General features: G+C 42.2%; 1 protein-coding gene and 1 long non-coding RNA gene across 2 annotated transcripts in view; both read left to right on the top strand.

The window, feature by feature from the left end:
* LOC120989117 overlaps positions 1-6772 on the top strand; it is a 28111-nt gene extending 21339 nt beyond the window's left edge. Inside the window, exon 3 of the long non-coding RNA XR_005776227.1 lies at positions 6612-6772. This is a non-coding gene — a long non-coding RNA (uncharacterized LOC120989117). The remainder of the gene's footprint in view (positions 1-6611) is intronic.
* NTRK2 (neurotrophic receptor tyrosine kinase 2) overlaps positions 1-15171 on the top strand; it is a 292678-nt gene that overhangs the window by 27389 nt on the left and 250118 nt on the right. Inside the window, exons 3-5 of the mRNA XM_040417023.1 lie at positions 11053-11127; positions 12910-12981; positions 14619-14687. Coding sequence (XP_040272957.1) covers positions 11053-11127; positions 12910-12981; positions 14619-14687 — 216 coding nt within the window. The remainder of the gene's footprint in view (positions 1-11052; positions 11128-12909; positions 12982-14618; positions 14688-15171) is intronic.

Here is a 15171-nt window from a genome sequence, read left to right as displayed (position 1 = left end):
CTCAATCTCTTCCACTTCTGGGGCAGGGCTAGGTGGATGGCCCTGGGAAACCCTGCTAACAGAGTCATCATAAAGCAGAAGAGACTGCTGCATGACTTGGGGCTCAGACTGCTTGGCTGATTTGCAAGGGGGTGAGGTGAAAGACCGATGGACATCGGCTGCAGGTACCAACTGTGGTCTTTCAGCAGGAGACTGGGTGGGAGACAATGTAAAGGAACTGGATCCACTGTCAGCAAACCAATCTACTATCGCCTGTACTTGTTCAGGCCTCACCATTCGTAGAGCAGCATTAGGCCCGACCAAATACTGCTGCAGGTTTTGTCGCCTACTTGCACCTGAGGAAGGGGTTTCACTTGTGCGTGTAGCTGGATCAGATCGACCACGTCCTCTCCCTGCAACAGGAGCTCCACCAGCAGCACCACGACCTGGGGCACGTCCCTTATTTGACGCTCTCCTCATATTTTTCTAATTTAGGATCTTGCCCTAAATGGGTGTTTAATTAATAGTAGAATAGAACGACAGTATGTAAAGGGTGTATCTCACACGGCCTGAACCAGTGTAGGCCTGAATTAAAGATTTCTTTGCACAAAATGGCTGTATTTCAAATGCCTGAATCAAACCCCTGTATGTAGACGGTGTATCTCACACGGTCTGAACCAGTGTAGGCCTGAATTAAATATTTCTTTGGCCAAAATGGCTGTATTTCAAATGCCTGAATCAAACCCCTGTATGTAGAGGGTGTATCTCACACGGCCTGCGCCAGTGTAGGCCTGAATTCAATATTGTTGCACCAAATGGCGGTATTTAAAATCTCTGAATCTAACCCAAATGCATTAAGGGTGTATCTCACAATGACATCGGCATCAAAGGCTGCCAACAAAATTTTTTGTGCCCAAACGAGTGTTTGTTTAACAACTGAATTTGACAGCAGTATATAAGCCTGTAATTTCACACGTGCTGATGCTGCAAGGCCTGAAAATAGTGTTTTTTGTAAAAAAAAAGTGTGTTTTTAAAACCCCAGAAAATGATGGGTGTATTTCTAGCTTAAATTGCACACTGACTAATCCAGATGTTGTATATTGCCCAAAAAGTTTTTTTTTTGGTAACAGAATATGAAAGCTGTATATATTAAACTTGAATTTAACACTTGCAGATCAGGAAAATACTGTTTTTTGACAAAAAAAGTGTGCTTTTCAAACCCCAGAAAATAATGGGTGTATTTCTAGCTTAAATTGCACACTGACTAATCCAGATGTTGTAGATTGCCAAAAATGTGTTTTTTTGGTAACAGAATATGAAAGCTGTATATATTAAACTTGAATTTAACACTTGCAGATCAGGAAAATACAGTTTTTTGACAAAAAAGTGTGTTTTTAAAACCCCAGAAAATGATGGGTGTATTTCTAGCTTAAATTGCACACTGACTAAGGCTACTTTCACACTAGCGTTCGGGTGTCCGCTTGTGAGCTCCGTACTGCCCTAATGCATTCTGAGTGGACGCGGATCCGCTCAGAATGCATCAGTCTGGCAGCGTTCAGCCTCCGCTCCGCTCAGCAAGCGGACACCTGAACGCTGCTTGCAGCGTTCGGGTGTCCGCCTGGCCGTGCGGAGGCAAGCGGATCCGTCCAGACTTACAATGTCAGTCAATGGGGACGGATCCGTTTGAAGATGACACAATATGGCTCAATCTTCAAACGGATCCGTCCCCTATTGACTTTCAATGTAAAGTCTGGACGGATCCGTTCAGGCTACTTTCACACTTAGAATTTTTTTTAAACTATAATGCAGACGGATCCGTTCTGAACGGATCCAAACGTCTGCATTATAGGAGCGGATCCGTCTGAGCAGACATCAGACGGACCCGCTCTGAACGGTAGTGTGAAAGTAGCCTAATCCAGATGTTGTAGATTTCCCCCAAAAAGTTTTTTTGGTAACAGAAGATGAAAGCTGTATATATATTAAACTTGAATTTAACACTTGCAGATCAGGAAAATACAGTTTTTTGACATAAAAGTGTGTTTTTCAAAACCCAGAAAATGATGGGTCTATTTCTAGCTTAAATTGCACATTGACTAATCCAGATGTTGTAGATTGCCCAAAAAAAGTTTTTTTGGTAACAGAATATGAAAGCTGTATATACCGTAATTTTCACTTTATAAGACGCACCTGATGATAATACGCACCTAGGTTTTTGAGGAGGAAATTAAAAAAAAAATATTTTGTAAGTGTCATCTACAGATCCCCCATCAGATGCATCAGTGTGGAGGGAGGAGGCGGAGACACTCATGGTGGGTCCTGGTGCAGTGATTCTACTCTAATACACCGGGCCCCGCAGCTGTTAAGTACATTCAATCCGAATGGGTTCGCAATTACTGTACTGTACTTACTGTAGTACCTTATGTATAGCATTAAGACGGCGCAGACCGGCAGCTCCCTCGGTCATGCGCCGCCTGCCCCGCCTGCCGAAGCTTCCTCCTCATGCGCCACCTGTCCGCCTGCCTGCTTATCTCACTTTATGAATGAACAGGCAGGCGGGGCAGGCGGCGCATGAGGAGGGAGCTGCGGCAGGCGGGGCAGGCGGCGCATGAGCGAGGGAGCTGCCAGTCTGCGCCGTCATAATGCTATACATAAGGTACAGTTAGGTACAGTAAGTACAGTACAGTAATTGCGGACCCATTCGGATTGAATGTACTTAGCTGCGGGGACCGGTGTATTAGAGTAGAGTCACTGCACCGGGCCCCGCCATGAGTGTCCCCACCTCCTCCCTCCACACTGATACTTCACTGGCCGCGCTGTGCAGCAAAGCGGCCAGCGAAGTATCCGCTTTATAAGACACATGGCCATTTCCCCCCCACTTTTGGGGGGGGGAAGTGCATCTTATAAAGCGAAAATTACGGTATATTAAACTTGAATTTAACACTTGCAGATCAGGAAAATACTGTTTTTTGAAAAAAAAAGTGTGTTTTTCAAACCCCAGAAAATGATTGGTGTATTTCTAGCTTAAATTGCACACTGACTAATCCAGAAAAAAATGGTGATTTGCAATGTCCCAAAAGCTCAGACTGAGCTTGCATAAAATAGCCGTCGCCGCCGCCCACCTAACTAACAGAATTAGAAAAGTTTTTTTTTTTTGGTCAATGGGCTTAGGGCAGGGTAAACGATTGTACCCTGCACCCACACAACTATTTCTAGGTAGATCGCTGAGTTAGATTCTCTCCTATTCTCTACCTGAAATCCCTGAAATCACAAGTCCAGCAGCATCCTCTCTCTACACTTGTAACAGCAGAGTGACGTGCAGCGCTATGTGACTCCAGCTTATATAGAGGCTGGGTCACATGCTGCTCTGGCCAATCACAGCCATGTCATTAGTAGGCATGGCTGTGATGGCTTCTAAGGTCAGACAGTTAACCGCTTGTTGATTGGCTGCTCTGCAGCCTTTCAAAAAGCGCCAAGAAAGTGCTGAACACCGAACCGAACCCAAACTTTTACTGAAATGTTCAGGTTCTGGTCCGGGGTCCAAAAATCCTAAAGTTCGGTACGAACCCGAACTTTGCAGTTTGGGTTCGCTCAACCCTAGTCCTGATAGTTTCATTAAACTGTTCTTCAGAAACAACTTTGGTCAGAGTTAGATTTTTTTCTATATCTGAACCCATGGCCAGGAGTGTGCCCCCACAGAAATATGCCTGGCTGTGTTCCCCCTGCCAGAATAGTATATACCTAGAATCAGGCAGGGCCGTCTTTAATATTGATTGGACCCTGGGCAAAAATTTACTTGGGCCCCCTGGATTCCGCCTTCCCACACCTTAGCAGGCAATAACGCCCTCCACCACAACACACACACAAAAAATCCACACATCTGGTAGAGTACAGTGAATGACTGTAAATACTTCCAGTTCTGAAGACTCCAGCGGCTCAGGATCAGTGCTCTGGACAGCTGGGCTCAGGCTGGAAGTGGGCACCGCTCTGCAGGAAGGAGACCAGGGCTCGGCTCACCCTAGTGTTACAGTGCACCCTAGCACCGCACAGTATGCAGTATAGCACCCTATAGTATACAGCAACCCACAGTATGCAGTATAGCACCCTATAGTATACAGTACCACACAGTATGCAGTATAGCACCCCACACTATACAGTACCCCACAGTATATAGTAGAGCAGTATAGCAGCCCACAGTATAAAGCACCCCACAGTATACAACACCTCACAGTATACAGTAGAGCAGTATAGCACCTCACCGTATACAGCACCCCAAACTATACACAATACAGAACCCCACACTATACAGCCCCCCACACTCTACAGCACAGCAGTATAGCACTCCACAATATACAGCACCCACAGTATACAGTATACAGCCCCCCACAGTATACAGACCCCCACAGTATACAGGCCCCCACAGTTTACAGTACAGCAGTATAGCACTCCACAATATACAACACCCACAGTATACAGTATACAGCCCCCCACAGTATACAGACCCCTACAGTATACAATACAGCAGTATAGCACTCCACAATATACAGCACTTACAGTATACAGCACTTACAGTATACAGCCCCCCACAGTATACAGTACAGCAGTATAGCACTCCACAATATACAGCACCCACAGTATACAGTATACAGCTCCCCACACTATACAGTACAGCAGTATAGCACTCCACAATATACAGCACCCACAGTATACAGTATACAGCCCCCCACAGTATACAGCCCCTCACAGTATACAGACCCCCACAGTATACAGCCCCCCACAGTATACAGGCCCCACACTATACAGCACCCCACTATACAGTAGTTTACAGTATATTAGCATAACAGCCCCTGTCACCTTTTTCTGATGTAATCTTCACAAAAAAAGCTCCACAGTTAAGGCAAACTTCTACAGCAACACTCCTGGTAGAAAGGACCTTGATGATCTCATAGCCATGTGACCAGTAATATTGCTAGGTTACTGGTCACATGGTGATGATGTCATCTAAGGTCCTAGAGAATCACAGCTCTCACAGTACGCTGCCTGGAGTGCCGACAGGCATGGCATGGCAGCACCCCCTGTGTAGCTGACAGCCTGACACCCGGGGCAGTGGCTAGCAGGGCTCAAGAGGCAGCTGCCTTGGACCCCCCAGGAGCAACTGGGCCCGGGGCAGCTGCCCCTTTTGTCCCTTGTTAAAGATGGCCCTGGAATCAGGGGCGTCGCTAGGGCCTTTTATCGCTAGGGCCTTTTATCAGCGAACTGTGAAAGCTATGGGATAAAGGACCTTTGATGACATCATCACCATGTGACCAGTAACATAGCAATATTACTGGTCACATGTCTATGAGGTAATCAAAGGTCCTTCGACTGCTTTCTTTTTTCTCCAGGACTCCTTACTTGTTTATTTCATCTTTTCACTAAAACAGTTAAGGGATTTGAACACAATCACTTACTTTCTTTAGGGAAATCACCCCACAGAGATGTTGTTTTACACATCTTACGTGAATTGATCATCTCCTTTAGGGATTTGATCAAATCTCTATTTTCATCATTTCCCTAAGGGATTTGATCAAATCTCCATTTTCATCATTTCCCTTAGGGATTTGATCAAATCTCCATTTTCAGAATTTCCCTGCGACATATACTGTATAATTGCACCACACAAGGGCTAATAGGACCCCAATAACAAGAACGGTTTGCTGAAATTACAGAGGTATTGCAAACTTGAAATTAGCAGCAGTATAATGGCAATTTGGATCCGCAGTCAGTGCAGCAAGGTGTAATAAGATTGTTCCTATTACCCAGGCTGTAAACACCCCTATTGAACCCCGTTCTGCTTCAATACTCTTGAATAATTCCTCCCTATCCTTTCCCTACGCTTCTAATGCTCTTTCCCTGAACTTCCATTGAACAAAATATAAGTTTTCAAGTCTTTTCTAGCACTGTCTCTAGCACCTGCTGACGTCTCTCCCTGCACTAAGTACACTGGAAAATGGCAGAATCCAATATGGCTGAGTCTATTTCTAGGGCTGTGACATCACAGGGCTGGCTGGCTGCTGATTGGCTGCATGCATGGCATTGTGGGTGATCCCTCATTCCCAGAGTTCTTTGCTCCATGTCCTAACATGTGCAGCAGCCATTTTGGGGGAAGAATACGATTCGTTACAACGAAGTGTGAGGAAATCTGGATTCGGTGCGAATAGAATAATTCCTGAAATACGAATCGAATTCCACTTCATCAGCTTCGATTCGCTCATCACTAATCACCAGCATTGCAAGATGACTCTGGAAATGCACAGATCCGTCCATTGTGTAGTGGATGGAGCTGTTAACTGCAGTGCTGCGCCTATTGCAGTGTATGGAAACTGCGTGACAATAACCAGCTCCATCCAATGGACGGAGCTGTGTAGTTTTGGTGCCAAAGCTACTTCCAAACAGCTGAACGTGTGTCCTCCACCAGTACACTTTTTTCCGCTCCCTGTAGTTAATTAGTGATGAGCGGCAGGGGCAATATTAGAATTCGCGATATTTTGCGAATATTTGGTAGAATATTCATCATATATTCGCAAATTCGAGATTATTTTCTTGATCGCGAAAAATCGGCAATGTAATATTTGTGTATTGCGCTCGAAATACAGGCGTGGGTCACTATAAAACATTTTTTCAAGCTGCTACAAGTTTCCCGAGACTGGAGAAAATGGTTGGCATGGCAGAACATTACAATAGCTTTATATGCAGATAGAGTGCTCCAATATATTCGCAATTGTGAAATCAGCACTAATGATGCAAATATTTTGCCGCAATACGTGCAACTTCACATTTTAACAGGTCTGACTACTTATTAGTGATTGGTGCACTAAGTATTGTTGTGAACTTGTGACATCACAGCACTATGTCTGTAGCATGTATGTATGTATGGACAGCAGAACCTATCAGCTACACTATATCACTATCTAACCTACACTGACTATCTCCCACTAACTATCTGTATTATATATATAAGCTAACTAACTATCTAATGTAATGACACAGGAAAGCAGAGAGCACAGCAATAACACTGCTGTCTCTCTCAGATCTGCAAAATACTGCATACAAGGGCTGCTGGGGAGGTTCTTATATAGTAAGGGGTAGGCAACTTTCCTATTGGTTGCTAGGGGTGTTGCTAAGCTCAAACAAAGACATTGCAGCCTTCTCATTGGCCCACAAGCAAGAAGGGAGGTTACTGATGAAAAAAAAATCTAGAATATTCGAAATTACGAATATATATCACTATATTCTAAATATTCGCGAATTCTCGCAGTGCCGATATTGGCGAATAATATTTGCTATTCTAATATTCACGCCCAACACTATAGTTAAAGCAGTTCTCATGATTAATGTAAAAAATTAACATCAGACAGAATATAGTACATGACAATCTCTTTCTAACAAAGCTAGAACCAGCCCTGTACCTCACATGGATCCAGAGATCTCCCCATACATTGCTCTCAATGCTCTGCTAGATTTATTTCAAGCTGTTGGCTCAGGGACGTGTCCTTTCTCAGTTGATGTGTTGTTTCTGCTGCAGCCCTGTAAATGTCACAGCTTCTAACAGTAGACACATCTGGTGGCAGTTGATGGATGGAACTGAGCATGTGCGTCCACCTTGTCAATGTTACTGAGGTGAACCGAGAATCAAGGAAAAGACCAAACTGACACATTTTATTGAATAACTCAGGGGTTATAGTACATTTTTTTTATCAATTGCAATTACAAATATTCAGATGTTGATGCTAGTTGGAAAAGTGTAGAATATATTTTATGGGAAAACTCATTTAATGGTTCCAGCAATCATAATAGATACTGTATTTTTCCAGTGTGTCTTTTGATCACTGAAAATGAGGCATTTTGATAGCACTTTGTTCCATAGAAATGAATCATATGATTAGTTGCAGAAGAAGACAATTAAACAGGATGCTCTAACTGACCAAAATGTCCTAATGCCCTAATAGTCCATCTCTGAATGGGTGTTTTCACTATCTACTATCCAGTAATAATGAAATGATGTCATAGCATGGAAATAATGCAAAAGGTAATGCTGCAAAGAAGGGAAGATGCACACAGTGACATCACAGTAGTGGGATAATGCACACAGTGACATCACAGTAGTGGGATTATGCACACAGTAACATCACAGTAGTGGGATAATGCACACAGTAACATCACAGTAGTGGGATAATGCACACAGTGACATCACAGTAGTGGGATAATGCACACAGTAACATCACAGTAGTGGGATAATGCACACAGTGAAATCACATTAGTGGGATAATGCACACAGTGACATCACAGTAGTGGGATAATGCACACAGTAACATCACAGTAGTGGGATAATGCACACAGTAACATCACAGTAATGGGATAATGCCCACAGTAACATCACAGTAGTGGGATAATGCACACAGTGACATCACAGCAGTGGGATAATGGACACAGTAAAGCTACAGCTCAATTATAAAGCGCACAGTGATGTCACAGTACTGCGATAATGCCCACAGTAACATCACAGTAGTGGGATAATGCACACAGTGACATCACAGCAGTGGGATAATGGACACAGTAAAGCTACAGCTCAATTATAAAGCACACAGTGATGTCACAGTACTGCGATAATGCATGCTATGATTTCACTGTACAGGAATAATGATGTCATAGCACAGAAATAATGCAAAATGTAATGCTGCACACAGCAGTCAGAACCTCCCCAGGAAAATCTAGAACGGGGCAGATTTTATTTTCCACACCCCTTTCATTGTCCACAGTCATCACTAACTGAGATGCATACAAGGGCGGACTGGGAACTTAAAGTGGCCCTGGAAAAAATTAAAAGTGGCCCCATATTGTAGGTGGGTCCAAATTGACACAAGTAGGCAGGGCCAAAATAAGTAGGTGTGGTCAATACACATAGATGCAGTCAGCAAAATCACATTGCAGCTCAAAATACCATCCCAACAGAACCAAATACCAATATGCTGCACAATATCCTACTCCATAAGCTGTTCCTCTGGTGGCCTTCAATAGCTGCCATGTTCTGTCCTCCTCCAATTGTCTCTCATTAAGATATGGAGCAAGGGACTTAGGAGGTGGGATGTTGGTCAGCCCTACCTTCAGCATGCTGCCTGGACTTCCTATAGTAATGACCCCTATAGTGGCCCCAGTCAGTGTCGGACTGGGGTGCCTAGGGCCCACCAGTAAAATTTAGTTTGCGGGCCCATTGTACAGATACATTCAAATATTACCTGCTCACACAGCGGCAAGATGCTACCAGATGATTGACTATGGGGGTCCCTGCAGCAACTTCGAGTGCGGAAAAGAAATAGGGAAATTGAAAATTCAGCCATCTTACATCTGTACTAGTGTTGATGGGATTCAAACTTACAACCTTCTACATTACAGCCCAGAATGTTAACCACTACACTATAGAGCTGCATGGCCAGTTTCTTAAAAAAATAAATATAAAAATAAAATATGAGACTTCTGCTGTATAGGAATACTTACAGGTAGTAGTGTAGTGGTTAAGATTCTTGGCTGTAATGTAGTAGATTATGAGTTCGAATCCCGCCAGAAACTTTTCAGAAATAGAGGCTTAAATTAGATTTTAAATACACTGGGTGTCCCCAAGCACTGACTACATACACTCACCTAAAGAATTATTAGGAACACCATACTAATACGGTGTTGGACCCCCTTTTGCCTTCAGAACTGCCTTAATTCTACGTGGCATTGATTCAACAAGGTACTGATAGCATTCTTTAGAAATGTTGGCCCATATTGATAGGATAGCATCTTGCAGTTGATGGAGACTTGAGGGATGCACATCCAGGGCACGAAGCTCCCGTTCCACCACATCCCAAAGATGCTCTATTGGGTTGAGATCTGGTGACTGTGGGGGCCATTTTAGTACAGTGAACTCATTGTCATGTTCAAGAAACCAATTTGAAATGATTCGAGCTTTGTGACATGGTGCATTATCCTGATGGAAGTAGCCATCAGAGGATGGATACATGTTCTCATTCTGTTTACCCCAAATTTGGACTCTACCATTTGAATGTCTCAACAGAAATCGAGACTCATCAGACCAGGCAACATTTTTCCAGTCTTCAACAGTCCAATTTTGGAGAGCTCGTGCAAATTGTAGCCTCTTTTTCCTATTTGTAGTGGAGATGAGTGGTACCCGGTGGGGTCTTCTGCTGTTGTAGCCCATCCGCCTCAAGGTTGTGCGTGTTGTGGCTTCACAAATGCTTTGCTGCATACCTCGGTTGTAACGTGTGGTTATTTCAGTCAACATTGCTCTTCTATCAGCTTGAATCAGTCGGCCCATTCTCCTCTGACCTCTAGCATCCACAAGGCATTTTTGCCCACAGGACTGCCGCATACTGGATGTCTTTCCCTTTTCACACCATTCTTTGTAAACCCTAGAAATGGTTGTGCGTGAAAATCCCAGTAACTAAGCAGATTGTGAAATACTCAGACCGGCCCGTCTGGCACCAACAACCATGCCACGCTCAAAATTGCTTAAATCACCTTTCTTTCCCATTCTGACATTCAGTTTGGAGTTCAGGAGATTGTCTTGACCAGGACCACCCCCCTAAATGCATTGAAGCAACTGCCATGTGATTGGTTGACTAGATAATTGCATTAATGAGAAATAGAACAGGTGTTCCTAATAATTCTTTAGGTGAGTGTATATGGACATAGCTATATATGGAGTCAGAGCAGGGACTCATAAGCCGAACTAGAGTCCTGATACCCTCCCCTCTTCAGAGCAGGGGGTGCCTGGGGTTCTCCCATTGACTTCCATTGTGCTCGGGTGCTCTGTAGAGCACCCGAGCATCGGGAAGCATTCTACTTGAGCACCAGAGCACACAAGCACTTTTCAAAGTAATATTACATTCCAGATTGTGGATATATCCCTTCCCCTGTATCATGCTGCCTGTGATTGGTTCTGCTCTAGTTATTACTTTGATACTGTTAATAATTGGTAATGAGTATGTTTATATAGAAACAGTCCATTGACTTGTGTCTCTTCTTTGTTCTTAGTTACATTGCGGCTCAGCGTTTATTTGCCTCAATCAACGCGGACGATGTGAAGATTTATACCGGGCTCAGAAAATTGTAAGTATTGGTTTTATCCTCTAAACATGTAGCTAGCCGAGCCTGTGGGGCATAGAAAGGACCTTTGTTCACAGCTTCCTGCTGAACTTTGGGACTATGATTTGTCATCACTGGACATTTTGGAGAAATTAGACTGTTTTATGTTGGATCGTTTTCATTAATTATGGTTGACAGTGTATTAATGATCTTCTCCAACATGTAGCCTGTAAATGTGTTCATAAAACACCTCAGTATTTCCTTCTCCCTTATGCAGATCCATTTTTTTTGTTCCAATTAAGTGAAATTTGATAATTTGATTAATTCACACTATTGTTCTGATCTTCATGTATGTAAAGGAACAGATTGATCAACAGATCCCATTCACCCATTCAGTTCTATTTGATTTATATGATTAAAGGGGCAGTAAAGGGTCACTTTGTTTCAGGAATTGTGCCACTCTTGTCCGTGGGCTTTATCTGGTTATGCAGCTCAGTTCTGAACAACACAATATCCTATATGTTGATTATAGTAGTGGTAATAGTGCTTTGTTTTCCATAAATGTGTGCTTCCTTCTATAAAAGCCCCCATACACATTTAAACAACATTGGCCAAACCCATTTTACTGAGAATGGTCAGCTATCTTGTGTGTATGCGGGGCCTTGTGTGTGGACAACCTTCTGCCACACCTTCATTATTTCTCTAATAAGCACTCATTAGTTAATTCCAGTTACGTTACTCATTTACTCACACATAGTAATAATGCTTATGAGCAAAGAAAAGCAATACATGAGGCTTTCCAGGTAATTGGATCAATGTATTAGTGAAGTGAAACGTAAGCTACAGAAATAGTCATTCTAAATCATGATTGGACAGTAGTGTAGACTGTAACTGCTATAGCATTAGGTAGATTGACAAATAGATGATAGAGAATAGATAGATAATATATAAGATAGATAGATAGATAAAAATATAGGGGTGCAGAGGTAGCATTTGCTACTGGGTCCTGGAGATTGAGGAGGCTCAAAGACCCTTGTGCTGCATAAGAAGACACCGGTATTATAGAAGGTGCATGATGGTCAAGTTATATGTCTGGCTGGAGGAAAGGGGTTAGGTCAAGAATTTGGCATGGGGGAGGGGTGCTTTAGGAAGCACGAAGGCTATGTGCCTCCCCTTCCCTGGCCGCAAAGCACTGAGGGAGGGGGGGGGGGGGGGGGCAAACTGAACTCTTGCACCAAGGCCCATGAGCCTTTAGCTATGCCCCTGGATAGATAGATAGATAGATAGATAGATAGATAGATAGACAGATATAGATGGATGGATAGATAGACAGACATACAGATACATAGATAGATAGATAATAGATGTCTAGATAGATAGATAGATAGATAGATAGATAGATAGATAGATAGATAGATAGATAGATAGAGATGGATGGATGGATAGACAGACATATAGATAGATAGATAGATAGATAGATACATAAATAGATAGATAATATATGTCTAGATGGATAGAAACATTAATAGATAGATACTATAGATAGAACCAACTTAAAAATCAGAATGACCTTCCTATTGCATTCTACATTCAGTGTCTTGTCTATCTAGAACTTTGCATTTATACTTTTCATTTTGCAGAGTGTACATATATATGCATATTCAAGCAAATTTGTGGGTAACAAAAGAAAAATGTATTTTGTCTGCGTGCCCAGTTGAGCTAATATCCTTATCTAGTCTCAGGCTATCTAATCTTGGCAGCACACAGTGTTATTTGTGGACCTCTGATTTGAATGCTTTATTTCAGAACTGTGGTGAACTCGGGACTGACGCTTGTGTCACACCAGGCATTCCGCAAGAACCTCAAACTTACTTACATGTAAGTAACATAGTAACATAGTACATAAGGCCGAAAAAAGACATTTGTCCATCCAGTTCGGCCTGTCATCCTACAAGTTGATCCAGAGGAAGGCAAAAAAACCCTGTGAGGTAGAAGCCAATTTTCCTCACTTTAGGGGAATAAAAAATTCCTTCCCGACTCCAATCAGGCAATCAGAATAACTCCCTGGATCAACGACCCCTCTCTAGTAGCTATAACCTGTAATATTATTACACTCCAGAAATACATCCAGGCCCCTCTTGAATTCCTTTATTGTACTCACCATCACCACCTCCTCAGGCAGAGAGTTCCATAGTCTCACTGCTCTTACCGTAAAGAACCCTTTTCTATGTTTGTGTACAAACCTTCTTTCCTCCAAACGCAGAGGATGTCCCCTCGTCACAGTCACAGTCCTGGGGATAAATAGATGATGGGATAGATCTCTATACTGACCCCTGATATATTTATACATAGTAATTAGATCTCCCCTCAGTCGTCTTTTTTCTAACGTGAATAACCCTAATTTTGATAATCTTTCAGGGTACTGTAGTTGCCCCATTCCAGTTATTACTTTAGTTGCCCTCCTCTGGACCCTCTCCAGCTCTGCTATGTCTGCCTTGTTTACAGGAGCCCAGAACTGTACACAGTACTCTATGTGTGGTCTGACTAGCGATTTGTAAAGTAGTAGGAATATGTTCTCATCACGGGCATCTATGCCCCTTTTGATACAACCCATTATCTTATTGGCCTTGGCAGCAGCTGCCTGACACTGGTTTTTGCAGCTTAGTTTGCTGTTTATTAAAATTCCTAGATCCTTTTCCATGTCAGTGTTACCGAGTGTTTTACCATTTAGTATGTACGGGTGACTTGCATTATTCCTTCCCATGTGCATAAGTAATTGATTTCTTACTTACACAAAAGCTTCTATACAAGTAAAGCAGGTACAGGGGCCAGGCTGGTACTGTATGTACACATGTAGCAAGTATTGTTGATCGAGAATATTCTAATCGCGAATATCGGCACTTTGTGAATTCGCGAAGATTTAGACTATAGTGCTATATCTTCGTAATCGCAAATATTCTAGATTTTTTTTCATCAGTAACCTCCCTTCTCGTCTGTGGGCCAATGAGAAAGCTGCAATGTCATTGTCTGAGCTTAGCAACCTCCCTAGCAACCAATAGGAATGTTGCCTACCCCACTGTTTAATTACATTAGATAGTTAGTTAGTTAGCTTATATATAATACAGATAGTTAGTGGGAGATAGTCAGTGTAGGTTAGATAGTGATAGTGTAGCTGATTCCAGTGCAGGGTGTTAGGAATTACTGTACTGTGCGTTTTCTCCAGTCTCAGGAAACTTCTAGCAGCTTGAAAAATGTAGCAAAAGTGACCCACACCTGTATTGCGCGTGCAATACCTGCATATTACATTGCCGATTTTCGCAATCAAGAAAATAATGACTGGAGATCACAAATTCTATAATTTGCAAATTTATTGTTTGCTTTCAATATTATCTGTGCTATAAATGCCGTATATAACTGTGATAAGTATTTCTCTAAATTCTGTGTACATATAAATGGTCTTATCAGAATCTGTTCTGTGTTTCTGTAGCATAATTGTCAACTATCTTTTATTTCAGAGACCTCTCCAGAAATAAGCTGACTACGTTAAATAGAAAAGTATTTCGTCACCTCTCCTTGACTCACCTGTAAGATATAATTATTACATTATAAAATTATTTTATATATCTCTCTACCACCATTGCTTTATTTCACATCTCTAGTAACATTTCTGTATATATATATATATATATATATATATATATATATATATTACTGAATATTACGGAATATAGATTTAACATCATGTTGATATAATGGAGACATCAGGGTAGATTTAATAGTAGTATCTTAAAGTTAGACAGCTTCAAACCAGACTAGGTAAACCAAATTATTTCAGTGGTTCTGATAAATTTGGTTCATTTTTAGACAATGTAGTTTAACTTGACATAATGCTTGTACTCCTGTAAGTTTTTTTTCTTGCTGATATTTGAGCCAGTGTATTGCTTAGCAAATTATGTATAGAAAGTGCTTGTCTGTGGCAAACAATTACATTGCAACTAGTGTTGAGCAAATCGAACTCCATAAAGTGGACTTCAATCCTAATTTCAGGGAAAATTCGATTTGCCGCGA

Source organism: Bufo bufo, chromosome 2 (genome assembly GCF_905171765.1).
Source record: "Bufo bufo chromosome 2, aBufBuf1.1, whole genome shotgun sequence".
Lineage (NCBI taxonomy): Eukaryota > Metazoa > Chordata > Amphibia > Anura > Bufonidae > Bufo > Bufo bufo.
The sequence above is the reverse complement of the archived record's forward strand: the minus strand, read 5'-3'. Positions and strand labels throughout refer to the sequence as shown.